Source organism: Calypte anna, chromosome 19, assembly GCF_003957555.1.
Source record: "Calypte anna isolate BGI_N300 chromosome 19, bCalAnn1_v1.p, whole genome shotgun sequence".
Taxonomy (NCBI): domain Eukaryota; kingdom Metazoa; phylum Chordata; class Aves; order Apodiformes; family Trochilidae; genus Calypte; species Calypte anna.
In genome coordinates this window covers 2,686,944-2,712,626 of record NC_044264.1, presented here as the reverse complement: position 1 = coordinate 2,712,626, position 25,683 = coordinate 2,686,944, and the positions used below count along the sequence as shown (strand labels likewise).

At 47.6% G+C, this 25,683-nt stretch overlaps 1 protein-coding gene across 4 annotated transcripts in view; it reads right to left on the bottom strand.

Annotated features, from left to right (window-relative positions):
* The window catches only part of MTMR4 (myotubularin related protein 4), a 56,584-nt gene that overhangs the window by 16,940 nt on the left and 13,961 nt on the right, over window positions 1-25,683 (bottom strand). For 3 of the 4 annotated variants that reach the window (XM_030462713.1, XM_030462714.1, XM_030462715.1), the window contains exons 2-7: window positions 18,967-19,040; window positions 9,276-9,365; window positions 7,003-7,119; window positions 6,286-6,368; window positions 5,900-6,066; window positions 4,427-4,523 (exon numbers count right to left, since the gene is read on the bottom strand). In XM_030462713.1, coding sequence (XP_030318573.1) covers window positions 4,427-4,523; window positions 5,900-6,066; window positions 6,286-6,368; window positions 7,003-7,119; window positions 9,276-9,365; window positions 18,967-18,969 — 557 coding nt within the window. In that variant the 5' untranslated portion in view covers window positions 18,970-19,040. Of the gene's footprint in view, window positions 1-4,426; window positions 4,524-5,899; window positions 6,067-6,285; window positions 6,369-7,002; window positions 7,120-9,275; window positions 9,366-11,564; window positions 11,853-18,966; window positions 19,041-25,683 lie in introns of those variants that run through there. The other variant, XM_030462712.1, reaches the window with a different exon arrangement.

Here is a 25,683-nt window from a genome sequence, read left to right as displayed (position 1 = left end):
TTTACAGGTCACTCTCTGAAGACTTGAAGGCATGGATCTCCTCTGATGAAACAGTAACTCTTGAAAAGATGAAATATTAGAGAATTTGCAGTTGTCATTTTTCACAGCAAAGGAATTCCTAAGGGGAATCACACTTGTCCATGGGTTGTGCAATGTGCTGTCCTGGTTTGGGCCTGCATAAAGGTGATTTTCTGTCTTGTACTTTTGCTTTTAACTGAGTCTCTTTAAGTAGTTGCACTTGCTGAAATTAACAGCAAGTTTCTCAGACAGTGTGTGCATCTAGGATTGATAACACTTGATGTTTATAGTTACTACTAGAGACTGGTGTGCAGAGCCAAGGACACTGCTCAGCTCTGAGGAAAACATTTTACTGTCCAGGAGGATAAAGAGGTCCCACCTGAGCCCTCCTTTGGGGAGGAAGGGACAAGAGAGATGCCAGAACTGACCAAACAGAGGATTCCATCCCATATACGTCACACTCAGTATAAATTTGAGGGATCACAAGGGCCAAGCCAGACTTCTGGATTTCCAGATTTCCTGATTTCCTGCTTCCCTTCCTTCACCCGGCATCCTGGAAGGATCCCATCCCTTCCTCTGCCTGTGCTCCTGATCCATCCCAGCCCATATCTGTGTGTTCCTGCCTCCAGCTCCCAACTGCTGCTGACCCCAGGATTCCAGCCTGGACTTTCCCAGGCCTGCCCTGCAGCCTCGATGGTGACATGAGAGTTATTGGGGGAAAAGGGGGGAAGGAACGTGGGATCAATTTTCCTGTATATTTGTATAGATTTAGTAATTTTTCCTATTTACCATTACTGTTTCATTAAAGTTGTGCAGTTTAGTTTCCAACCCATCAGTCTCTCTCCCTTATTCTCTCTCCTTTCTTTATCAAGGAGGAGAGAGACATTAATAGAGAGCTTCTGTTATTCAGTTTAATTGCTGGGCCAGTGTTAAACCCTGACATGTGCTCACATGGCATGAGAAGAGAGAACAGCAAAGATCCACGGGCCATTGAGGGCTGGCCTGAAACACTGCTGGGACCATGCTGACCCAGAAGACAGGATGAAATATTTTTGAAACAGTGAGGTTTGAGCCCAGAAAAAGCAGGCTACACCAACACAGACACAAACTGACACAAGGATGTGCCAGATCCCTACAGAGCTGGGCTGATGAAGTGTCTTCTTACCATGAAGACCTGGCCTTGCCAGTCCAGCAAGAGAGAGGGTCCCCAGCAGGGTGCAAAACCAAGGGGTTTATCCCTAATGGCCCTTGTGGACTTCATGGCAAATACAACCAATAACACTAATGTAGTGTGGAGACATTAAAAATTAAAAATTGCCTCTTGAATCAGAGAAATTACATCCAAGCTGGCATGAGGCAGCCCTGGCTTAGTTTACTCTTAGTTTACTCAACAAAAACCTGGCTCCCTGGTTTCTGTTTACAGTGTTTAAAAAGGTACCAAACTTATTTCCACCACCAAAATCTCAGCAACAGACTCCCCCACTCCTGTGTCAGGACTAAAAATGTTATTAATACTGGCCACAAGACATCTAATGCAAATTGATAGCAAACAGAAGAATTCCAGGAAACCTGAATACAAAGGGAAGACCCACAGCTCCCAATCTGCAACCTCTGGCAATACCTGATGAAAAGAAGGAAGTTTTTACTATATAAAAAGTCATAGGAAAAATGAGAAGTGAAATCAGTGGGGAGAGGAGAAGAGAAGAAGCAAGAAAACAGGAGCAGAATGATAACAGCCTAGGAAAATGGAAAAGCTTAATTGCTCTCTTTCTATCCCTAATAGCCCTTTTCCCTGGGGTGATTAATTTGTTTTAAAATCCTGTTCTGTCTGGCACCCACTATTAACCCTTTCCCAAGACTTCTTCCAAAGGTGGTGTCATTTTTTTTCCCCTGAATAAACCACTGTCATTTGTTCAGACCATAAATCTGGTTTACTTTGCAATTTGTAGCTTGTGCATGGTCAGTGGCTAATATTTCTTTGCAATATAAAATATAATATAAGTATTATAAAATTATATTATATAATTATATGTTTTATAATTATAGTAATATAAAATACTAAGTTATGGACTGTGACACACTAATTATCACCTTTCCCTTAAAAGCAAAGATTAACACTAAAATTGGGAGTGAACTGTAACAAAATATGACAAAACATTAATTTAGAGCACTGACAGAAAGGAGTAGGAAACATCAGCTGTCTAAACACAGAAGCTCAGACAGCTTTTTCCTCATGAAGTTAAAAATACAAAAAACCACACTTGTAAAAAAGGGTCAGGGCTGAAAACAAGCATCACCACAGAGGAACAGTGAAGGTTGTTTTCTTTTAGGAGGAACTGTGTATGTACCCAACCCACCAGCATTAAGGCTGATATGAAACAACTCTTATCTCAGCATGGGTGCACCAGATGGGGAATGCCAGAATGTGCTCTGGGCATGCAGATCAGCAAAGGTGAGAGTGCTATGGAGAGATCAGTAATAATTATATTGCCATTGTATGTTGAAAGAGTACACTACTATCAGGACCAAAGGAGTGGCTGTTATATGCTTGTATTGTTCTCATTTTATGATGGCTGTCACTAGGAACATACTGGTTTCCAGATAGGGACATCTTGGAGCAGACTTGAAAGACAATTAACAAAGCCATTAACTTGGATTACCCCGTCTCTAACAACACTGTTTAGCCAATGCTGGGAAAGAAAAGATAAAAGTACTTTAAACAGTTAAATAGTAACCAGCTTCCTGTGAACAGAGGCAGGTGTTAATGATCAAAAGACAAGGCAGAATTTAAAGACACACTCCCCAAAGCAGCAAGAGAGAACTGGTTTCTGAGTTGCACAAGCAAGTTACACCACTCTTGAGATCTCATGATGTCTGCAGGAAGCTGTGACCTGACAGGATCTCCAGGTAGCAACTTTAGCAGATGAAGGAAGTAAAACCAGCCCTGCACGCAGCTCGTTGAGGTTTGTTTCAAGTTCTTTCTTCCCCAGTTTGATAGGACATAAAACATTTGTCTTGAGAGGAGCTGGCTAATTGCTGTGCATTACTGGCCAGGATAGTGCAGAGATAGTGCATCTGAGTTGAATTCTCTGAAGCACTCAGAACCACATCCCAAAACCTAGCAACAGAGAAAGCCTGACTGCTCTCAAAGACATGCAAAGACCCTACCCAGGGCAGGGACCTTCAGATTGTACACTGGAGAAGTGAGCAGTTCAGGAAAACCATTTTAGGTCATGTTAACAGTCCAAAAGCAGTGATGCAGTCAGTATGGCCAAGCAGAAACTGCAAATCAAACCCCAAAAGTAGTGCTTGCTGTCTAGATTGCTAGGGATGTGAGAGGTGATCAGGAAAACTGCAAAAGTCCATTGGGATCTCCCTAGGCTGGGGAGAAGCCTCCCAAGGCTTCTCATGGTATCCACAAGAAACCAGGTGACCTGGAGCCATTTGATCTACAGGTGATGGGGATTACTCTGAGACAGAAAAAAATTGAAGGAAACCAAGCATTTCAAGAAAAGGATTATAGGGAATGCAGAAATCAGTACATCTGTCAAAGCTTAATAAAATCCTATTGGCTTAGTGCCACCTGCTGCAAAGAATGCAGAAACACTTCTTCAGGAGCTCCTGTGCCCTTCTCTAGGAGTGGATGACAGGTTAGAACCACTCATTTACACGTGGGAAAGGCCTTCTAGAGATCTCCATTCCAACCTCCAGCTCACAGGGGACCCACTTCCATCAGCAGAACACTTGAGACTTGAAAAGCTGTAATGACAGAGAGCCCCATCCCTGGGGAGCCACCCCAGCACAGCACTGTACTCCTGGGGAATGACTTCAACTACTTCAACTACCTGTCTGTCAGAACAGTTTCACTCCATCAGTTTTGTAACTACCCCTCCAGCAGCTCCAGGCTGCAAGTAGATCAGCCTTTAGCTGCTTCTGCACAAGCCTTGCTCCTTCCCCAGATTTCTGAGCATCCCAATCCCCACTGCATTGCCCACACTTTTTCAGAGCTGAGATGCCCAACTTTATGAAAACTTTGTATTTTTCTTTTTAAACAACATAAGCATTTTAGAAAGAACGACTGATGTGAAAAGCAACCCTATGATGGACAGTGCTTGCAAGACTCCAGAACGTCTTCAAGAATGAGTTATGGCTACTAGATCAGAAATGGCCTTGATCAGCATTTACAATTGCTGCTACCTCTGATGATTGGGCTGTATTTCTTCCCCAGTTCCACAGTGTGGAAGGCAGAAAGAGGATCTGGCTCATATGCTGCTCTGCCTGAGGGTTATCAAGGCTAGGACAGAGGATCAGCTGAAGTCTGCCTCATCCACTGCTCTGCACAGGGGTAGCAAAGGTAAGAAGGTAAGGAAAGAGGAGTGCAGGGAGAGCCTGGTGGTGAAACACTCACTTGTAGTTGTTGTTGATGTCAGAGACACGCCAGACATTCTGCAAGTCAAAGCCCATCCTCACCAGCTCCATTTCAAATCGGAATCTCACGTGGTCTCCTGGAAGAGCAGAGCACAGGGACATTATGTACATCTCCAAAGAACTGATGAAATCTAAACATGTTAGTAGCAGCTCCATAGCAACTATCAGAGGCTGGAGAGAAACCACAGGACAGCTGGGTGGCTGGGATCTTGCTTCAGCCAAACAGATCTGTCACATGGGTTCCTCTGCCTGCTTTGTCTCATCAGATCACCTCTGAAGTCTGGGGGCACAGAGCAGCATGGGAATGGGATTCCTACAGCAACGGGGAGTGTGGAGGGTTAATTTAATCCATGTTGCCCTTCTGACAAACAGGGCTTCCAATGGATGTCAGGAGCCCCACAGCAGAGTTCCCTCTCCCAGGCTGTGCTCTCAGAGGCTGACTCAGGGTTTGCTCTCTTCCATTTCAGCCTCACCTTACAAACCCTGGATGTCTCTGTTGCTCGAGTGTCAAATGTTAATAAATACTGCAAGGCTCTTAATTGCATATCCTGCAACAACAATTTCCACAGGTAAGTTTATTTATATTAGAAAATAATACCTTCTCTAAAGGAGAGACAGCAAATACCTCCTAATGCTGGTGTCTGGGACAGGGTAAGAACAAATCATTTCCCTTTTCTCTACCAGCTTCTTTTCAGTATCTTTTTCAGGTATCCCATTGCACCCCATCCCTCCATCTCAACCTCTGTTGGGATATTTCATTCAAGCTGCTGCTTCTCTCCTCTAATACCAGTATATTTTTAAATCTAAAAACAGCTGCCAGTGATTTTAATCCCCCATTTATTCATGCTGAAGCTGTTTAAAACCAAAGCTTTGTGAACGATGTGTTCCTAGAGAAGGGAAACTTCCAATCCACACAAGAGCACCAACCCAGCACCAGTTTTCTCTTTATGGATTCAAAGATTTTATTTGTGCCTGTGTAAGGACGATCCAGATATCTCTGCAGACCTGATCACAGAAAGGTCACAGCATTTCTAGGAGATGCAGAAAAAAGATACAGATGGATTCATATCAATTATGCTGCCTCAAAGTTGATGATGTTTACCATCCAAGGAGAAGACTGCTTGAGTTCTCTGTCATCATGATAGAAGTACTAAAGTATGGGCTGTTTTCTTCATTCACAAGGAGGAAGGGAAAACCTGCTTATGGTTGCTGGCTCAGGAGGCTCCTTATTGTACTTATTACTATTATTCCTTTTAATGTGCTTGCTATCCAACTGCATCTGGCTATCAGCCTCATTTCTAGGCTAGGCACATGATGCCCCTCAGCAAGATGAACTTGGGTTGTGGCTACAGCAGAGCTTGAGACATAGTCAGACATCAGTTCAGGGACAAGCTGGCAGTGCTCTGCAGTGCTGCTGGAGACAAGCAGAGCCAGGGAACAGGCAGAAGCTCACCTGGACGGCAGAGATGTGCATGTTGGTCCTCCTCATCAACACAGACTCCCAAGCACCAGGCATGGTAGGCAAATGCAAAGAGGTCCTCAGGCTTAGCAGGGCGGGCAATGGCTCGAGTTAGCCTCTTCAGCCACTCCTGGCACTGCTTAAAGGTGGAAAAATGGCACCTGCCAACCCAAATGCAAACCACCATCAGTGGGTACATCCACCCAGCCAGGATACACAGACAGGGAGCTCTGTTACACTTCATCAGGCAACGGAACAAAGCACCAAGTCTTAATAACCATGAAAAGCTCAATCCCCATGGCAGCACAGAGGGAGACACCAGAGCTGACCATGGCAAGTGGCCTGCAGTGACATCCACAATACAGCAATGAAACAGATACCTGATCACTTTGGAGTCCTTGCAAATGATGTGAAGCTGGAACATATCCCGACACTCCACACTTTCCATCATCCTCAAAGGCACCTGTGAGAGACATGGACAAGACATAACACAGCAGACATAGCAGCCTTGCCTGCAGGCCCATCATGTACAATCACTGCTTTACCAACCATCACAAGTCTTTAGTTCAAACTACAAACCTACCCCAAGGTTTATGAAGCTTCATGACCCAGAGTAGAGCCTCTACTATTACTATTAAAATCTCTGTCCCTGATCAGTGTGTCACTTGGGGACAGTTCCTGACCAAATCACACCCCAGACAAGCACAGGTAACCCAGCCTAACAAAAGCTGCACTGAAAGATGGGAAGTAAGGAGTGAGAGAAAGCCTCAGGCTCCCACTGTCTGCCTCTTGGTTGCTGGTCTCCAGGTAGGATCACTCTCATTAAAGCTGGCCTGCACAAAACCCAAACAGTCTTAAAACTGCTTAATCCTTGAATTTAAAGAGAACAGCAAAGAACAGCCCTAATTAGCATCCAAAGGAAAACCTCATCCACATAAAACAGCATCTGCATGACTAGCAGGAACTACAGACAGCACAGGCACAGTTCCCCTGCCACAGACCACAGAAAGGGCTTATGCTTTCCCCGTGCCCCCCTCCCAAATACTGCAACAGATTGTTAGGGTTCAGGGCAGAGGAAGAGGCAGACCCAGACTTACATTGATCACAGAATCCTTGAATTTGATGTGAAGCCTGTAGTTGGAGATGGCAATCACAGCATCGTTTGCATGGCCAAGGTACTCCACCCCCTCACCCTGCAACACGGTGAATGGGACCTGGAAAGAAGACATCACAAATTTAGGACATATGCAGAGTACCTTGCACACCATAAATGCCAAGAGCCACCTTTCCAACTGTCTGGACATGGCATCTCCTGCAGGAAATCATCCACAACAGTGTGGTCATTGTTCTGCATGGGGACAGAGGGATTTATGGCCCTTGCTTTTTGGAGAGGTTCAGTGCAGCCCTGGCACAAGCAGGGTAACACAGGACACCCCAGGCACAGCTCAGACACAAACTGGAGAGGCTCTCTCCAGCCAGAGCCTCATATGATCCGTCTTCTGTCCCAAGGCAGTGTCACATCCATGATCCTGCTGTAACATTTAAATGAAGGCTCTGAGCAGCACCATGAGATGTACCTGTAGCCATCCAGGTAAGCAAATGAATCAAAGTTTTGCCCCATTTCTGCTGAAAAGGTTGCAAGAGAATCTCTGTGTGCAGCTATTTGTATGACTGGGGAAACTGGTACGTTGCTTGTGGTAGAAATTAATAAAAAAATAATCCAGATAATCAAAAGTCTTTCTGGTTTTCCCTATCAGCCCAGACACCCCGTGGCTATTTTTAAAACACAGGATCCTGGCAGAGGGCCAAAACTGACTTTTTTTTTCTGCATTAAAAAGAAAAAAAAACAGGGCAGACCAGCCTAAAATTCAACAGGCTCCTTTTTCCTCAATGCCACCTTATATCAGGTGATATTGGTAAGCAATTATGCAAAAATGTCATGAATATTTAAGATTTAAACCAGAGCCTTTTACTTACCAGACACAACATCTGAGGAAACAATTCATTACACTGTCACTAATACAAGACAGACCACCTTGTCTTTATTTCTAACCTGTTTCCACAGCTTGTGTATATGCTGCCTAAAAACTGAATTTCCTGGGTATCAGACCTCATATGCAAGTGACTAAGAACTTAAATTACTTGTGAGAAAGTAACAACCTTATGCTGGCACCTGTCTGAAAACTCTTAAAATGTTTATTATTTGACATCAAGATAATGTACTCTATTTTTGCAGTGCCTTTATGCATGCTTGCAGAGCTGGTTTTAGTTTACATGTGTTTCTTCTGCTTCTGTGGGTCTTTCACACAGCAACAGAAGGTAGACAGATTAGAAATAGGATGGTAAAACTGCAAGAACTGACAGAGGGAAATCCTGAAATAAAATTATGTGCCCAAATACAGCTTCACTTTATGTTAAGAGAAAAAAAAATCCACTGAATGTAAATTACCCTTTGGGAAAGGTGAACTTTATGGTCCTCCACAGATAACCAAAGCAGATTCTGCTCTTCTCCAGGTGGTCTCAGCCCTGAGTCATCTCAGCAGCTTCACCTCTCAAAGGCCCCAGTGCTGCAGCCTTGACCCTGTGCATCTCCTCAGCCCATGTTCCCTCTTTTGAGTCAAAGCCTCCCCTTGCTTCTATCAGCACCATTTACAAAGAGGATGGCAATCACAGAGCAGAAAGCCCTGAAAACATACAGCATGGGCCTGGCTCACACCACAGAAGGACAATGAGCACTAGGACAAGGTGGCAGAACTCAATGTTAAATGAAGAAACAAAATCCAGGAGGCCTTGGCTCCCACTGTTCAGAATACCACCCTTGTTGCACAGCAGCAACAGTCCCTGGGTCTCTCTCAAGGGCTCTGAGGCTGCTATCTCACAGGGTTTTCTCTTCCCAACAGCTCTGCAGCAGGGAGATGTCAGAAGCAACATGTATGAGGGCCAGATGAGCCACTGCAATTGCATGCTGTGGCTGCAGAGAGCTCAGCCTTGCCCTGATATTCAACTTGTCCCAGAGAGCATCTGCTGCAGAGCCACCCAGGCAGTGTCACCATCTCTGTCAGCACAGGCAGAGCATAGGGTGTACCCAGCATGGCTCTGTTGTGTCACACTCCAGCCGTATTTCCAAGCAGCAGATGCAATGCTGTGCAAATGGCAGCATCTTGGCAGGGCTGGGAAGGCAGGGCCAGGGTATTCAGAGGTGCTGTCAGCAGCCTGCATGGCCGCAGGACTCACAGGTCCAAATGTGACCCCAGCCCCAGCCTGTGGCCTCCAGGACATGGCCTGGGCTGCAGAGCTGCTCTCAGGTTTCACACTGCCAGAGAAGAGGCAGACACAGAGAGAAGTGGATGGTTTTGGTTTTCTTCCTTACCTGCAATGACTCTTCCTCCTTCACAAGCTCTTTTGGGGGGAACAAGTCCTTGGCCTGGATATACTCCAAACTGGGTGGGCCTTCCTCACCCTGCATTGCAAACAAAACACAGATTGAGACAGGCCCCAGCCACTACATGTTATGAAAAAGCAAAAATCTAAGCTGTTGGATACTCTTTGACACCCCAATACCTTGAAGATCTCCTGGACCTGTACATGGAAATGCCTGTGCATACTCAGCATTGCAGAACCACAGCAACTCCTCTGGCTGTTGCAGAGTAAGCACAGCACAGTGAAAATCTGAGACAGGTCTCTGAGTTCCATCTTTTCCAACTGCTTGGTATTTGGAAAGCCAAGCAGAAACACCTTGACCATCATCCACAGGGCTTTAGACTGATGTGACAGTAATTTGTTGGCCTACCCTTCCCCCTCTTACATCCACAAGGACTGCTTTGAGAATTTTCATTTTTGCTCTTAGTCCAAAGAAATCTTAGAAGAACTTGAAACTTTTTGAGAATATGTGAGTGTGAAACATAACCCTGTAATAACTGCATCTCAGTGCAGGATATTCATGACATGAGACTGGTGACAGAACCCAAGCAGGGCATTTGTCTTCAGGGCAGCTGAAGGTATCTAACCTGCTCAGAAAATAAACCCTGGAAATCACATGGAGGCCTTGGAGAGGTGGCCTGAGAGGATACACAGAACCTGGACATGCCATCCTTGGAAAAGTGAAGGGAGTGTCTCAGTCTGGGACACGAATCTCCAGCCACTCACTAAATCTCAGTCCTCCTTTTCACCAATCCTCACCCCACGCTGCCAAACCACTTACTCACTACACGAACCATCAGCACCCAGACATTCAGCTGAGGATGCTTGTCTGCTGGGAGCCCAGGATGGTGTTAATTCCACAGCAATTTGGAGTGGGAATGTTTTCTGTTTTCTTCAGAATACCTCTTGCTACTGTTCCTCTATGCTCCAGCACTTATTAGAAAATACTCTTTTAAATTGAAATATCTTTCTGGTTAAGTCACCTGAGCTGGAACCCTGAATTTTGAGTGGAAGAAATGAGAACCCAGGCTCCTCTCACTCAGCTATATTTAAAATCATGCTGAATCCCCTTCTACTGCTGAGGGCTGCCCAAGGCCCTGAAGCATTCCCTGGACAGCACAGCAGGAGCAACCAGACCCAGCAGAACCCATCTCACCCCTGGGTGCAGAGGCACCTATGCACACCCTGCCCATGGCAAGCACAAAACCTGCAACAACTCCAGCTGGAGGCAAAGGCTCTGCTCTTCCTCACCATCCACCAGGTCCCTGAGTGAGGCTGCCAGGGCCATAGAGCACACACAGCCTGTGCTCCAGCAGCCACCAGGAACTGGAGACCCCGGGGGGCTCAGGGGCTTCTCCAGCCCATGGTTCACTACAATGCTGAGGCAATCCAGGAGAGCAAAAAGGAAAGGTTTGCACCTTTGTGTGCTGGCGTGGGAGCTGGGGAACAGATACCTTTCTCTCCCATCACCACTTTGCAGCTTGCAAAGAAATCCCACTGAGCAGCAGGAACTGGAACAGGGCAGCCTGAGCTCTCCACCACCTGGGTGTCCTTGAGTCCCTCCTTGCCTGCAGCACGCGATGGGCAGGAGCTGAGCATCTCCTCCTGCCATGGCTCCATTCCATCAGGAAGGCAGGGGAGGTGTCAGGACCTTTCTCTCTCCACATGCCAGCCATCTTCTGAAGCCCTCAGAGCCTGTATGGCCACAAATCCCTCTTGGGGGTGGGGGGCCTTTCTGCATGAAGAGGCATCAGATGTCCTCTGAGCAATAAAACTCCATTCCCCAAAGGTGTAAAAGATGCAGAGCTCAGGATCCCTCCCAGTACAACCCCATCCTGGAAGCACCAGCACAGGAGGGAGCTTCCCCACCCCTGCCTTGATGCAGCCATGGCAGGAGCACAGAGCTCCCCTGGAGCCAGCTGCTCTCTCAAGGTAATTTTCTACCTCCATGCAGGGACTCACTGGAGCCCGCCTGATCCGGTCCGGTCCGGCCCGGTGCTGCCGTGCCCTTGTGCCCGAGCAGGGCGGCAGCCGTGGAGGTCACGGCATCCTCGGGCTGCAGGCGGGAGGGTGGGGAGGGGATCCCCGTCTGCAGGGGGGCTGCGGGCCCGGCCGGGCGGATCCCGGGCAGGGGGATCCCCAGGCAGCCCGGCCTCAATGACAGAGCTGACCCGGGCTTACAGCCCCGCTTGCAGGGAGGAGAGGAAGGGGGGGCGGAGGGGGGGAAAGCCACACTTACAAAGCAGTTGAGCATGGAGCAGGAGACACGGCCTGGCAGGCTCATGTTCATTTCCCAAGGCAGCAGCCGGGCTGGGCAGGCACAAGCAGCATGTCCTCCCTCCGGGCCTCCGCTCCCGCCGGCCGCGGCTCCGCTCCCGGGGCACCGGGACTGCGGCGGCCTCCGCGCTCCGCCAAGGGCAGCAGCATCCCCGGGCCCGGCCCGGCAGGTGCCCGCCGCGCCGCCGACAATGGCGGGAGGGAGGGAGGGGACGGGCAGACTCCACCTCCCTTCCCTGGCCGCCGAGCAGCGCTCTGCCATCCGCGGGTATCCCTGACAGCCCAGACAGAAAATGGAGACGCGGGCGGAGGGATCAGCCCTCCTCTCCACACCCGTCCCCGCTCGCAGGGCCTTCCCTGCCCTGCTAGGTCGCGGCTTTCCGGGAGATGCTGTCCCGGTCTCCCCGGGGGATGCCATCTCGGACCCGCTTTTCTCCTGGCCGGCCGATCGTGCTGCACCGCTGGCGCGGGTGGGAGCCCCGGGAACAATAGCAGCCGAGAGGCTTTGTGTGCCGGCATCCCGCAGCCCTCCGCCCCGCCTGATGCTTTCGGATGCTCAGCCTGGAGCCTCCGCTGCCTGCGATCGTCTCCCCGGGCTAGCGGCTGCCAGCAGCCCTCTGCCTGGTCTGGGAGGGGAGGACAAACGGGCTGCCCTGATGCTTCCATACTGGGAATATTCCAACGTCCTCCCCCCCCCCAGGAGCTCCCATGCATGCGGGGAGCAGCTGCGTGTCTCTGGCTCTCAGCCTGTGCTGGGGCTTAGCCCTGGGGTCACCACTCCCCTCGCCGACCTCCCCGAAGGTTGGCTCTGGCAAGTTTCATCAGCTCCTGCTTAGCAATCCTTGCAGACATCAGGGAAACGCCTCGGGTGAAGGAAACACTGTGAGCTGTGCACCCAGCTCCCCAGGACCTGACTTTACTGCCTGTTACTTGTCAAGACCACAAGGAAACATCAAGATCCCCACCTCACAGCCAGTCCCAGAAGCCACAGCTCAGCAGCCTCTCCAGCATCTCCACTTCTATCACCATCTTCTGCTCTGTTCTCATCATTGAGCCAGTGACAATCTCTTAAAATGCAAAATTACAGTGAGAACCTAGCCCTTCGTTAATCCTCCAAGCATGATTTTGCTCAAATCATACCAGGCTCTTTGCTCCTGGACCATCAATACACAGCACAGTCTGTAACCATTAAGCTGCCCCACAGCCACCAGAGGCAGGGCTACCTACAGCATCTCAATAGGTTTTCCTTATGCTAGATGAAAAATTTGGGCATTTTTCTGCAAAATTATTAAGGTTTAGATTATTTTGAGCTGCTTTGACCAAGGGGCAGCTTTGTAAGGTCCAGACCTGTTGGCTGTTGTCACTGCAGCAGTGCCCAGGCAAAAAGCTGTTCATGAAGCAAGCACACAGGCCACAGCTACACTGGCTTCACTCTTCAGGATAAAAGCCCTAGAAGAAAATGTGGCTGTGCTTGGAGATAAGCCATGAAATCCCATTACCACAGCTCCATCCCTCTCAACCATTTAGCTGGTGCAAGGTGGGTGAACTTTAGGCATTGCCCAGCCTCAGGTCAGCCAGGTCCAGGTGGCACCCACAAACTGAAACACATTTGCATTACAAAGTCAACACAGTGAGTGCAGAGGGCTATGGACAAGGTTACAGATTTGTTTTGGCCAAACCTGAGCAGCCAGACAGATATCCAGCTCCCCAGAGGTTTTCCTCTAGGGTAATGCCAGTGGTCTGCTGAGAAACCAGAGCAGCAAAAGGTGGAAGAATATCAGGAGATGAGCACTGAAACATCTGTTGGTAGCAGCTGAAGCACAGAAATCTCTTGGGCAGAGTCAGAACATCCATCACTGTTTAATGTATTAAGTGCCTTCAACAGAAGACCAGTATTTATAACATAAAAAAATGTGGAAAAGGCAGGGAAGAAGTCTGCTCCAACCCACAGTGACATTTCTAGGACCAGAGCTCAGTTCAGGGCCTGGCACAGGGACACTCCAGCTCAATTTGCAGAGGACTTTTACAACCCCAAGCTGCAGCTGTGCAGTTAAAAGGTGCTCTGGTCATTACTTCAAATTTTCAAGCTAATACGACCTGAACACCCACAAACAGATCTTCTACCACTTTCACTGAAATATTTTCTACTTTCAGCTTTAGAAAGACTCACACAAACTTCTGCCCAAGAGCTGAGCCTGGTGCAGAGCAGAAGCTGACCTTACTCTGAAGTTCTGCAGTTCTCAGAGGCTCACAGATTTTCAGGAGGAACCCAGATTAAAATTCCACCATTCTCACCTTTTCCTGCTCTCAGCTCCATGCAATGAACCAGAGCAGGACACGAGCAATGGCAGTGAGACCACTCAGTGCCGGGCACCCTGGGTGACCACGTGCAGGAACACTGAGTGCTCACAGCATCCTTTTAGATTTCCTAAACCCCCCATCAGATGCCTCCCTGGCTGGGATTTGCTTCATTACCACTGACCAGCACCAGACTGAACAAGGAAAACAAGGTTATTGTCACTTAGCTGGGTACCTTGGAGTGTCCTGCATATGAACTTTCATGTAGGGGAAGACAGAAACCTCTCTCATTTTCTCCAAATTACAACAATCCTAAAGGTTTTGTGTGCTTTGAGGAAAAGAGGAGGCAAGTGCAACACAGGCAGCATGTTAAGACCAGCAGTATTTAGCCCTTTTTCCTACCACTAGCAATGAGCACTGTTTATGCTGCAAGTGGCTCTATCCTGGGCTGCTCCTCCCATCCCTATTTCTCTGCTTGCATACCACAGGTAAACAGTTTGCAACTTTTCTTTAAGATCCAAAGGGATCTGGAGGCTCTAAGATAGTTCTTGGCAAAGACAGGACTGACACTCAAAGGGCCATTCTACAGCCTCCAAGGGAGATGATATTCCTTACAGATTCAGACAGCCCTTCATGCACCAGGAGCTCAGCCTGGGGGTTCACAAGGGTTCCACCTGCCCAGGGAATCCCTCCTGGTACCACTGAACAGCCACCAAGATGCTGAAGTCTCTCTTGGCCTGCAGCCAGTCAGCACCCTGAACTGCACCTTTTTGTCACCAGATACTCCAGCTTTCTGCAAGAGACAGAAGGGTGGTTCCAAGAGCAGCTATATAGGAGTATACACACACCAGTGGTGACACACAGGTGCTGCCTGAGTCCAGAGTTCCACAGAAAGGTGGAAGGAAGCAGCCAAAGGGTGAGAAAAGGAAAACTGGTCCATTGCAGGGAGGTGCCACCACCAGCATCATGGACTTGGACTTCTGAACAGAACACCAGGCATGATGTATCTTTACCCTCCATTTCTTTTTGGCACCACAACTAAAATGACTGTAAATACTCTTTCATTAAGCAGAGGGCACCATTTCCCTTCTAGATTTTAAGGGTGGGCTTTTCATCACAATCCTGAAGATGGAGAGGAGGGTAAGGAAGGGGCTATGGCCATGGATGAAAGAAAACTAAACCCACAGCCCCACCCTGGCAGTGTTTCCATTGTACAGACTGCCCTCATCTGCCTCCAGCTGGAGAAAAAATACTGGAAAATTGGCAGGAGGTGACTGTCCTGGGCAGATACTCCAAGAACATCAGAGGCAAATCACAGGAGCCAGGGCAGCTCTGCCTGACAGTCACCAAACCCCACCAGCTGCTGCAGGCTGAGATACCCCAGGCAGCAGAGGGACTGCCAGGGCACTCCAGTCCTGAATATTTTTGATGAAGATTAAGGTAGGATTGAGGTTATCTAGTTCTTTTTCCAGGTAAAGAGGGGGAGATATTTGTATCACTTATGCTAAAAGTTAAGATTTATCCTCTTTCTGCTTAGCAGGTACATACATCAGGGTAAGATGCACTGCACTCAGATACAGATTTCCATTTCCCTCTACATCTTCATAAACTGATGCAGAGAGCTGACTGGCTGTAGCCAAGATGACTTCTGATTCTGCCTTCACTATTTTTGTTGCTTCAAGAGCATCTTTGTTTCAGCTCCCTCTACAAAAATAGTTCTTTCCTCAAAATGTTAGGAGATCTTTGGGTTAACTGAAAGGCTGCTGGACAGATATGTCCTCTCAGAAATAAACCCCTCAACTTGTGCAAACAGAAGTTACTATTTTGTCCCTGGTAAATCAGGGCTAGGATGATGAGTGCCATCTCTTCATCTTTACAGGATGCCAAAAGAGCTTGTTTATCTGTAATACTGCATTTAATATTTGTTCAGAAAGCTGCCCATGGGTAGGTAACAAGTATGAAGCAAGAAGCCTTTGAGAAAAAGGACAAAAGAAGTCTAAGGCTACCAACTCTATACCTGCAAGAGAGTGAGGGATGGCTTTACCTACAAAACCTCACCTCAACTAACAGCCCCAGTCCCCTCCAAAGGGTATGAAACTGTGGAAAACCAGATGCCTACAGTCCCAGTATCCCCAGCAGTAAGAAGAGGGAATTCTGCCATGGGAGTTGTACAGGCTGTGCTTAGAGCTGAGCCCCAGCAGCACAAGGGCTTGCACCCACTTACCAGCTGGGTTAGTTTGCAGTCATGTGTTAAGGTGCAGGGTGCTCATTAAGACTTCCATTACCCAGAGTTAAGGATTAAACCACCACCATTGCTCTCTCTTCAAGGTCATTTTCAGCAGCAGGTTTGTGGGGAAGAAATGAAGACAGTCTTGCAGTCAAACCAAAGCTCTTAGCAACACTAGACCAAGCATTCATAGTAGCAGAAAGGGGAGAGCAGCTGGTGATCCACATCTGGGGTGCTGCTGAATGAGGTACAAGGCTTTTGGGCATGCCCTTGCTAACCAGAGGGCAAAGGTGCTGCACCTTCTGACAGCAGAGATGGTGGGTATTTAACTAAGCACTCAGGGTTTCCAGACAACCATGCCAGAAGCTGGCTGAAAATGTCCAGCCCCAAGGTGCCCAGCAGGCAGCATCCATCTATCAGCTCCTGACCTCCATCCCTCCCTTCACAACCCTCCAGACAGTCCCAAAAGGACCCTAAGCAGGTTGTCAGCAGTTTACAATACCTCTCTACCTTCAACTGCTGACAGAAGCTCAGGTAAGTAGGTGGAGGCAAGTGCTTATTTCTGCAGCTCACAACTATAAGTTGCTTTCTCTCCCTTGCTATGGGAAAGAAAATATGTATACTCTCTTCCCAAAGCAGTGGGTGAAGAGGTAGGGGGTTTTGTTGGTTGGTTTGTTGGGGTTTTTTTCCCCAAAAAGAAAAAAAAATCTTAAAAAAACAAACAAAAAAATATCCCCAACATGGGAACATTTTAATAAAATATGAGAAACCCATAAATCGTTTTCAGAAGGTCCTTTGAAACTGTAAAGTCATCTTCAGGTATTCACAAGGAACAGAAGATCCTCTTATCTAGAAGAAACCAATCTATGGCTACACCTAAGGGTGGACCAGGTCAGAATAAATATCTCTCAAGACACAGGAAAAGAGCACAGTGAAAATCAAAAGCTTCCATGTTTTAGGAAGTCCAAAGTGCCAGTCTATGCACCCCAAAAAGAATACAAACACAGAGAGAGGTGACAAAGATTAAAGACAGCTTCTCTAGAGAGAAGGCTTTAAAATTCTTGAGCTCTTCAGACATCTAAGGGGAACAGGACAGAGACCTAAATAACTCCCAAAGGGCACAGAGATGCTTGCAGGCAGCACCATGCCTTCCCATTGCTCCCAGTACGCAAGCTGGGGACCAGCAACCTAAACAGGGCAGATTCAAAAGCAAAGCAAGATGGGCACAACACAGTAGCTCAGATCCTTGCTGCCCATCACAGCTGCAGACCTTTACTTGGTTTTGAAAAGCAGCTCCATGAATTCACAGAAGAGAAGTTTACCAAGGGCTCATGAAACGTGAATACATTGTTTGGGGATGAGCAGGTTGCTGATCCTGACAGGTGAGGGCATGCAGCAGAGATGTTCCTCCAGGCTCTCCCTGCAGATTTCACTGGGTATCTCCCTACCCAGACCTTTGGTGGATCCAAACCAGCCTTCTCCATGTTACCTGGAGGGATTATTGATACATTTTCTATGTGTTTTTTCCCCTCTTTCCCCCCCCACCCCCACCCCTCATATCTGGATACCTCTGCATCACTCTCATCTCAATCCCACTCAGAATTGTTGGGTCTTTTCACTTCCAGTCTGACTCCAAGGCAATTCCAACTTGAAGTGCAAGGCACTGTCAGCTTACACCCAGGGCATGCTTTCATCTCTCTATCCCACAGCATATTCCTCAACCTGAAGTGTGGCAAGAAGTTCTACCAACAGAAAGCACAGAAGATCTTGAGGCAAAAGCAGGGAGCATGAGGATGAGGATTACACCAAAACCAGTGCACACCTAACTCATAGTGCTGACAGCTGAACTGAAGCAGAGAGCACATTTCCCTTTTCTACTCCAGTTGCTAATTGATCACAGGGGACAATCCCAGAGGACACATCACTATTTCCTTGAGAAGTCTTCCAGTTTATTATTATTATTATTATTATTATTTTTTAAACACATTAAACTAAATTTTCATATCCTCAATCTGAATTTCCAGCCCTTTGACTGTTTCTGCCTTTCTTCTCTGTTCCCCTTCCAATCCAATGAGACACTTCTGGCAGGGGTGAGCACCAAGCTGATGAGAATACTCAGTTACTACAGCAAAACTCCAGCTCCCTGCCCACCCACAGCCCAATCTGCAGATCAACACCTTGCCTTCAAACCCCAATTCAAACTACATCTGTAAAGACACTTGCAGGGTATCTTCCAACATTCCTGTCTCCAGCTTTCTTTGTCTCATCAGATCATATGTATTTTGGGTTACTGCTTGCTGGAGGCATTGGAAGCACTTGATGTGAGTTTATCAGCAATCTGTCTGCTCTGGCTATGTTTCAGTCTTTCCAGATTCTTTTCTAACATTTTTCTGTGACTGAGTATTGTGAAATTTCTGCTACTTTGGCAGCATTAGAGCATGTTATTAACATGGTGTTAAATCTTCATTGGGAGGTAACAAAAGAACAGAATGAGAAAGTCCAGCATTAACTTTTAAAGTAAAAATTTATCCGTTTCACAAAAACTGGATGACTGTATCAGTAGTCCAAGAAGGCAGAAGGAGATTCCAATCTTATTTATTTCTTCCCTGAGTATATTTCAGGAAGACATTTAGGGGTAAGCTTATCCTACCAACAGGATCTTGGCCACAGTAATAAAAGCTCTGTATATCATAGTTATATAGTATACACAATAGTATAGCATTCCTTTCCCATTCTTGTATTTATTCTGAACCATTTAGCAGCACTACAAGAGCTGGACACACACAGAAAGAACAAAATGACCCACAGAGGACAGAGGCAGGCCAGAAGGTGTACTCACCATCCTCAGACACAGTCCAAAATCTCCTGGTTCAGTCACAGCTCAGCCTCTTCTCCTTCTCCCACTAATCTCACCTGCAACAAAAAACCCAGAGCAGAAGTTCAGATCAACAGGAATGATACCACAGGATGAACATAGAGGGGTAAAAAAAAATAAATAAAATCCAAATCCCAAGAGGTCAGCACCCTGTTCCTATCACTGCTAACCTCTCTTTAGGGCTTTTTCTTCTAGCACTGGAAATCAGATGCAGCAGGGGGATCACAAGGGAGACAACAAATCCTTTTAGTCAGCCACTATACACAGCATGCAGGATTTGTACCTCATCAGCACACACCAACTAGTACCCCAGAGGTACAAAAAAATCCAGACCTCAAGGCAGCAGGGGAGGGAGCTGAAGAAAGATTTGATTATAATGTTCAAGGACCTGGGATCAAGATCTGCCTTCACACCAAACTCACGTGATTGGAGGAGACTGCTGTGGTCTTGGAAGGAAATCACCTCTAAAATGAAATCTTGTCCAGGAGACAGGGCAGGGTAAAAGAGCTCAAAGTGTCATGCAAAAGCTAGAAGCCCCTTCTGCCAGCTTCCCCCCACTAGCAGGGGGACTGCTCACAGAAGGCATTTTATAGGAGGGGTAAAAGTATGCAGCAAAACTTGAGCAAAGTCTTGCTCTGAGAAGATCCAAGGAAGAGACCATTCCTTGAGGTTTTCAGTATCTCCAGTATCAATCATTTTATCACCAATATTTGTCTCATCTGTCCAAGCTCTGCCTTCTGTTCTGCTCTTCCAGCTCCACACATGGGACTGAAGCCCACACATTGACAAGTTGCCATCAGAAGCAGGTTAAGAGCCCCACAGCTGCTCTGGCCCCTTCTGGCCCCAGTGCCACTCACCCAGTGGTGTAGCCCCTTCCCTCTATGCACAGAGGTTTTTAAAAAGAACTATGTTTTCAGTGGGGGTCTTCAGTATCAATATGCAGCCTCTGAAGATGGCTTAGAGCTCATCAATTAAAAGATGATTTCTGCCAGTCACCAGCAGCCTCTAGCACACCAAAGCTCCAGGAAGGCTCAAGGTCTTTTTGTCACCATTTATAGTGACCTTTTTTTCAAATGTGAAACTGGAGCCTGTCCAAACATCTGACACTACATACCCTACCTGACAATTACTGCTCCTTCTGCCATTGGGTCAGCTACAGAAGAGTTTCTGGACACCTACTCAAGGCTTTTGTTCTACTCAGGGATGTCCTTTGCTAGCCCAGAATTAAGTGAGGTTTGACACCCCCATGTCAGAAGGCCAAGCTGAATGCCAGCATTAAGGAGTCATTTTTGAAATACAACCTTCATCAGGAGCAAGCAGCACACAAACCCTTCAGACTTGCTGCATGTGTGAGTGGGAGCTCCTATAATGCCCCAGAAGTGCTGCCAGGTAGGAATAAATACCCCTGAATTTCCAGTTAATTTCCCATGTGCTGCCATGCATTTGATGAGAAAGGACAGGAGAAAGGAATGGGAGTTCAGAAAGAACCCAAAACTTGTGCACTACATTACCTTACATTGAAAAGTAGCTCATTAAGTCTCTAGAAAGTATGAAATATGAAAAAAAACCCTAGGAAATCAAAAAAGCCCAAAACTGCAGTGTCTCCTTTCAAATCCAAACCCAGCTTGTCTCTTTTCAGCTATAAAAGGCTATTCCCCTACTCTTTAGCAAAATGACCACACACCAGATTTCTTCTGCAGAAAAAACCCCAAACCCCCTAGAAGTAGCTTACCATGCCACCAGGAGGAGCTGCTGCTAACTGGGAACTTACAAATGAGGTGAAAAGCACAATTACCAAGGGAAGTCAAATGTTAAGCAAGCTTTGTTGACTAGTCTGAAGATATCTGAATTATTGATAACACTAAATGACACACAAGTACTTTTCCTGCAGTATGCTTCGTTCCAATTTATTTAATCATCACTAATGGCTACTACAGTCTCTGCTTCCTCACCTGTAGAAGTTGTTAATTGCTAGAAACTGCAGCTCTCTTTGCTTACATCATGTTTCAGGATCTTCCTCCTCTCTCCCATCCCCCAAGCTATTCTTGAAAGCCAGTTGCCCAAGAGGAAGGCAGTTCATGCAGCCAGGACTCCAGCAGATGCATTAGCTCAGCCTGCAGGAATGCTGCTGCTCCCCTGCCCCTGAGGGCTTCCTCATCCTGGCCAGAGCAGGGAAGAAGCTGAAGGGGCTCCTGAGGAATTATGGGGTGAAAGGGAGCCACGAGGTACCATAAAAAAACCATTTGCTACTTGTAACATCAAGGAAAGCCTTGGTCTCCAGAGCTACCCGAATTACACCTGTCCCAACCCACCCATCTGCTGGCATTTCTGCTCCTGCACTTGTGCAGCTCCATGTGCTCCTCTACTAGCATCCCAAATGCATCCCCCACTTCAGGGCTGGCAGTGGTCCTCCTCCTTTCAGTGTTCATCCTGCTCTGCTGCTGTGGCCTCCAGCCAAGTGCTCTGCAGCACTCGGGGGGTGGGTGGCAGCTGCCCAGCACACCCAGCACCCCTCACCCAACACTGCTCTGAGCTGGCACCCACCACCTCTCCTGCAGAAGTCATGCATGAGGTTTTGCAGCTGGTCAAGGAGCTGCTTGCCACGCAGGAGGTTGGATTCCCACAAAATCCAGGTCAGAAGCTTTCCTAAAATCTCAGTTACAGGGCTGGCCACCTGCTATGCCCAGCCACGGTGGAGCCTGGTGCTGCTGAGATAAACAGAGAGGGGAGCAGAGACAGAAAAAGACAAAAAAAGATGAAACTGGAGAGAAGACACAGGAGCACGATGTCTTTTCAGAGATGGAAATGCTGGCTCAGAGCCTCACCCTGTGTGGTCACAGGCAGCAGGCAGGGCCATGCCCGGGGCTGGGTCTGGCAGAGCAGCAGCACACTGCCCACCCCATGCACAGCTGCAGCAGGACAGCAGGGTGATGCAGGGTGATGCTCTGTCACACCTGACGTGGGGAAAGCAGAAAAAAATAACTCCCTTCACTTCAGCATTTTTACAGCCTGCATCCCACCCTCGCAGAGCCAAACCCTCAGATAATAAGGAAGTGTCAGAGTTGAGAACACTCATAAAAACCTTAATTTGCCCTCCCTGTAGTCCCATGTGACTTGTGTTATTGCACACTCTGTTACACAACCATGGTATTTCCTCCAGGGATCTTTGCCTCTCCCACTGCAAAGCAGGGTGGCAGGGACCAAAGCAGCAGCTATCTCCAAACCTCTGCCCTTGTTGGCCACAGATGCTACAAGAGATGCAAGGGTTGTGAGAATGGAGCCAGGGCAGAAAGACCAAGCTGTGCCTGCAGAGCTGGACCCACTGCCCTCCTCTGGGATGCTCAGCCACCACCAAGCCAAACATTTCAGATGGTCAGTGACTGTTCTCCATTTTCTGAATTGCAGCTCTGGTCTCCAATATCTGGTGAATGCAGTCACTGAGGTGCAAGCCAAGACAAGGTGTGATATAAGCTGAACTTAGATGGGAAAACTCAACACTCCAAGCAAACAATTAGAATGTCAAAAGAATTAGAGGAAACATTCACTCTCTGCCTCTCCACATCTCGCAGAGCATGCAGGAAAGCACACTGCTGCTTCACCAATGTATTTACAGCAGCCTCACCAAAAAGCTCCTGTAAAGCTTAACAGCCAGGCTTAGGAAATGCAGAATTATAAGGAATGGCAGGGTTGCTCCCTTGCAGAGGTCCCTTGGGAGGTGGGAAGGGTGCTGCTGGGGTGCACTGGGGTGGTTCAGATGTGCACGTGGAGCTCTGTAAAGGTAGGAAACAAAGCAAGCACTAATTACAGCTTCCATCCTCATTAGTGCTGCTGCAGCCCAGCTCTCAGCACACACCCCAGGCCAGGTGAGTGACCCCTCTGACAGCTTTTAATTGCTTATAAAACTTCACCACTTCTTTCCAGTTGGAGCAAAGGTGCTCAGCACCTGCCTCAAGCAGAGATTTGGTTTTAATTTCAGCTAAAATGCTAGTTAGTCCCCATGTACTTAGTGGGGAAAACCAAGTCCCATTATTAAATGGGGGATGTTAGAAAAAACAACCAGGAACCTTATTAGCCTTGTTTTGATCTCAAATGAAATAGAACAGACATCTCAAGCCTCTCAACTAATAATTAGAGGCTAAAAATATAATTGTCAGACCACATAGTTTCATGCAAAGTGGATTGTATGGAACGGTCTTTGTTATTTTAAGCATAATTACAGGTCCTGGAGCTGTTTCCAATGAAAGCCACTACCAGCTGGTCTTCAACAACAAAAAACATTTACTGATGAGTAACTACTAGAAGAAAAAATTGGGCTACCAGACTTTCGTCATGTCACAGGAATACCAGATAACTTTGCCAAGTTGCCAAAGTATTCAGATTGCACTGAAACACTAAACGCTCATAATTTAACTGCACACAGGTATAACCAGAGGCAAGGGATGAATTCAGAGACCCAGAATGACCCCACAAGATGAAGGGCTGCTGTTTTCCAGGTTGTGTTCCTTAGAGGACCCCACAGTCACCTCTGGGTGAGCTGAGAGACAATGAGCAGGCAAAAACTCTGCTGCAGTTAAAAGCAGTAAATGGCAAAGGTGTTGAATCGATGGCATCTGTGTCCCCAGCAGTGCTGGACCCATGGCTACAACTGCCTCCAGGTGACCAGAGCTCAGAAAGCAAGGCTGAACCCTTCCAGTGATCCAAAATAAAACAAGCTTGTATATGCAGCTTAAAAAAAAATAAAGAATTGCTCAATTTCTTTAAGTATTTATGCCAAGTATAGTCAGCTCAGTGCAACTCTGCTAACAAGGATATAACTCAATGCAATTACAGGTAGATAAAGTTTAAGTTGAACAAATTCCATCAAGCTTATGAAAAAAGCTGGCCTTTTTACTGAGATTTTTTTTTTTTGGTCCAGGTTTGAAAAGGTGAAACCCCACAGGCCTCTGATGCCCTCAGCACACTCCACCTCAGCCTGAGAGCTGAATCACCCCAGCTCAACCACAGCCACTGCAGCACCTGGCACAGATTGCACACCCCTCCAGGCCCCCAGGCTAACAGTTCAGGATTAAAATACCCTCAGAGTCTTCCCTTCATACTAAAACAAAAATAAAACGACACCAAGACCTCTTAAAGGGTGATGAGGCTTCTCTTCCAGCTGGCTGGGGAACCCCTGTGTCAGTGACTGCACCCAGGAGATCAGCCCAGGCCAGAGCAGCTCTGTGGCACTGCAGAGCCTGGGGAAGCTGCTGCAGACACAGCCACTCCTGACCACACTGCACCAGCCCAGAGGAGAAATTCACCTTCTGGCCCTCCAGAACAGACCCAGATTTGGTTTAGTGCTCTGCTAGTCCTTACACACATTCTCAGTCCAGATTTACAGAGCTGTACAGTGAAGATGTTGGAGGCCACCACCTGAGAGCAGAGTCACAGAGCCACGGGTGACATGGGGACAGATGATCCAGCCCTGCTGGCTGACAGCTCGGCATCCAGGGGCACAGAAACTGTAGATGCATGTGCCAGCTGCAAAGGAGGAGCAGAACATGTGCCTGTGGATAAGATTACACAGAGCAACAGGAGGATGGAAACCACACTGGGAGAACAAATCCCTTCAGAAGGGCTGAAGGAGTGGCAGAGAGAGGGAGAAAATGGGCAGAGAAAGTTCACGGAAAGGATCTCGGGAGCAAAACTGTCGGGGAGTCAAATCTCCTGAATGGTGATGAGGGTGAGAATGATTTGGAGATTTTGCCAAGCTCCAGGTTTTTGCAGCAGCAGTTCCAGTCCAGCAGGTAAGGCACTCTGAGGTGAGGGGCTGCAGTCTGAATGGGCTCCATACGAGGGACCTGCCAGGAAAGTGGGGAAAAAGTCTTGGGAAGTGAGCTTTGCCTTTACTGAAGGTGAAACTACACAGGATGGGGAAGGATTTAGAGGCAGGTAAGAAACTATGGAGGAAGAGAATGGCTTAAGTGAGGTACAGACAGCAGGACAAACCAGAGAACTTGTGCCTGGTGCAGGGAAATGAGAAAAGAGCCACGAGAAATGCAGAGGGGTATTTTGTCTTTTTCCCTCTAAAGAAACAAGGTCTATTGCAATAAAAGGGAAAGAAGACTGGAGAAGTCATAGGTGTGCCCAGGCTTCATGCATGACAAAAGCAAAGCTCTTGTTTAGTGAAAACCAGAGCAGATCCAGCACAAACCTTGAGCCCACAACGCTGCAGCCAGTGGAGTGCTGCAGTGGGTGCAGTGCTGCCAAAAGTGAGGATGAACATGAGGAGTTTGGGAAAAGTAAATTCAGGAGAAGAGAGATGGGCTGGAGACAGCAGAGCCTGGGAAGAGCAATGCAGATCCTGAGGGCAGAGAGGCTGCTGGCAAGAGGGGTCTGTGCTAGAGCTGGGCTGAACCATCCCATGGCAGGAACAGCCCCAGGGCACAGGACATTTTGGGGTTTGTGCTAGTCAGAGGTGCAGAAGCGAGGAGAGGGCTGAGGGTGGGAGAAACAGTGGAAGCAGCAGCCAAGGAAGGAAGGAAGGATGTGGGAATTGAGAAGAGGGTGTGGAGAGAGCTGAAGGGGTAGAGGGGCAAACCAGACTAGAGGGAGGAACAGAAGACCAGAATTTGAAAAGCTCAGTAGGCTGGGCCAGAGATGTGCAGGTAGTGAAGAGCTGCCACCCATCTCTGAGGTTTA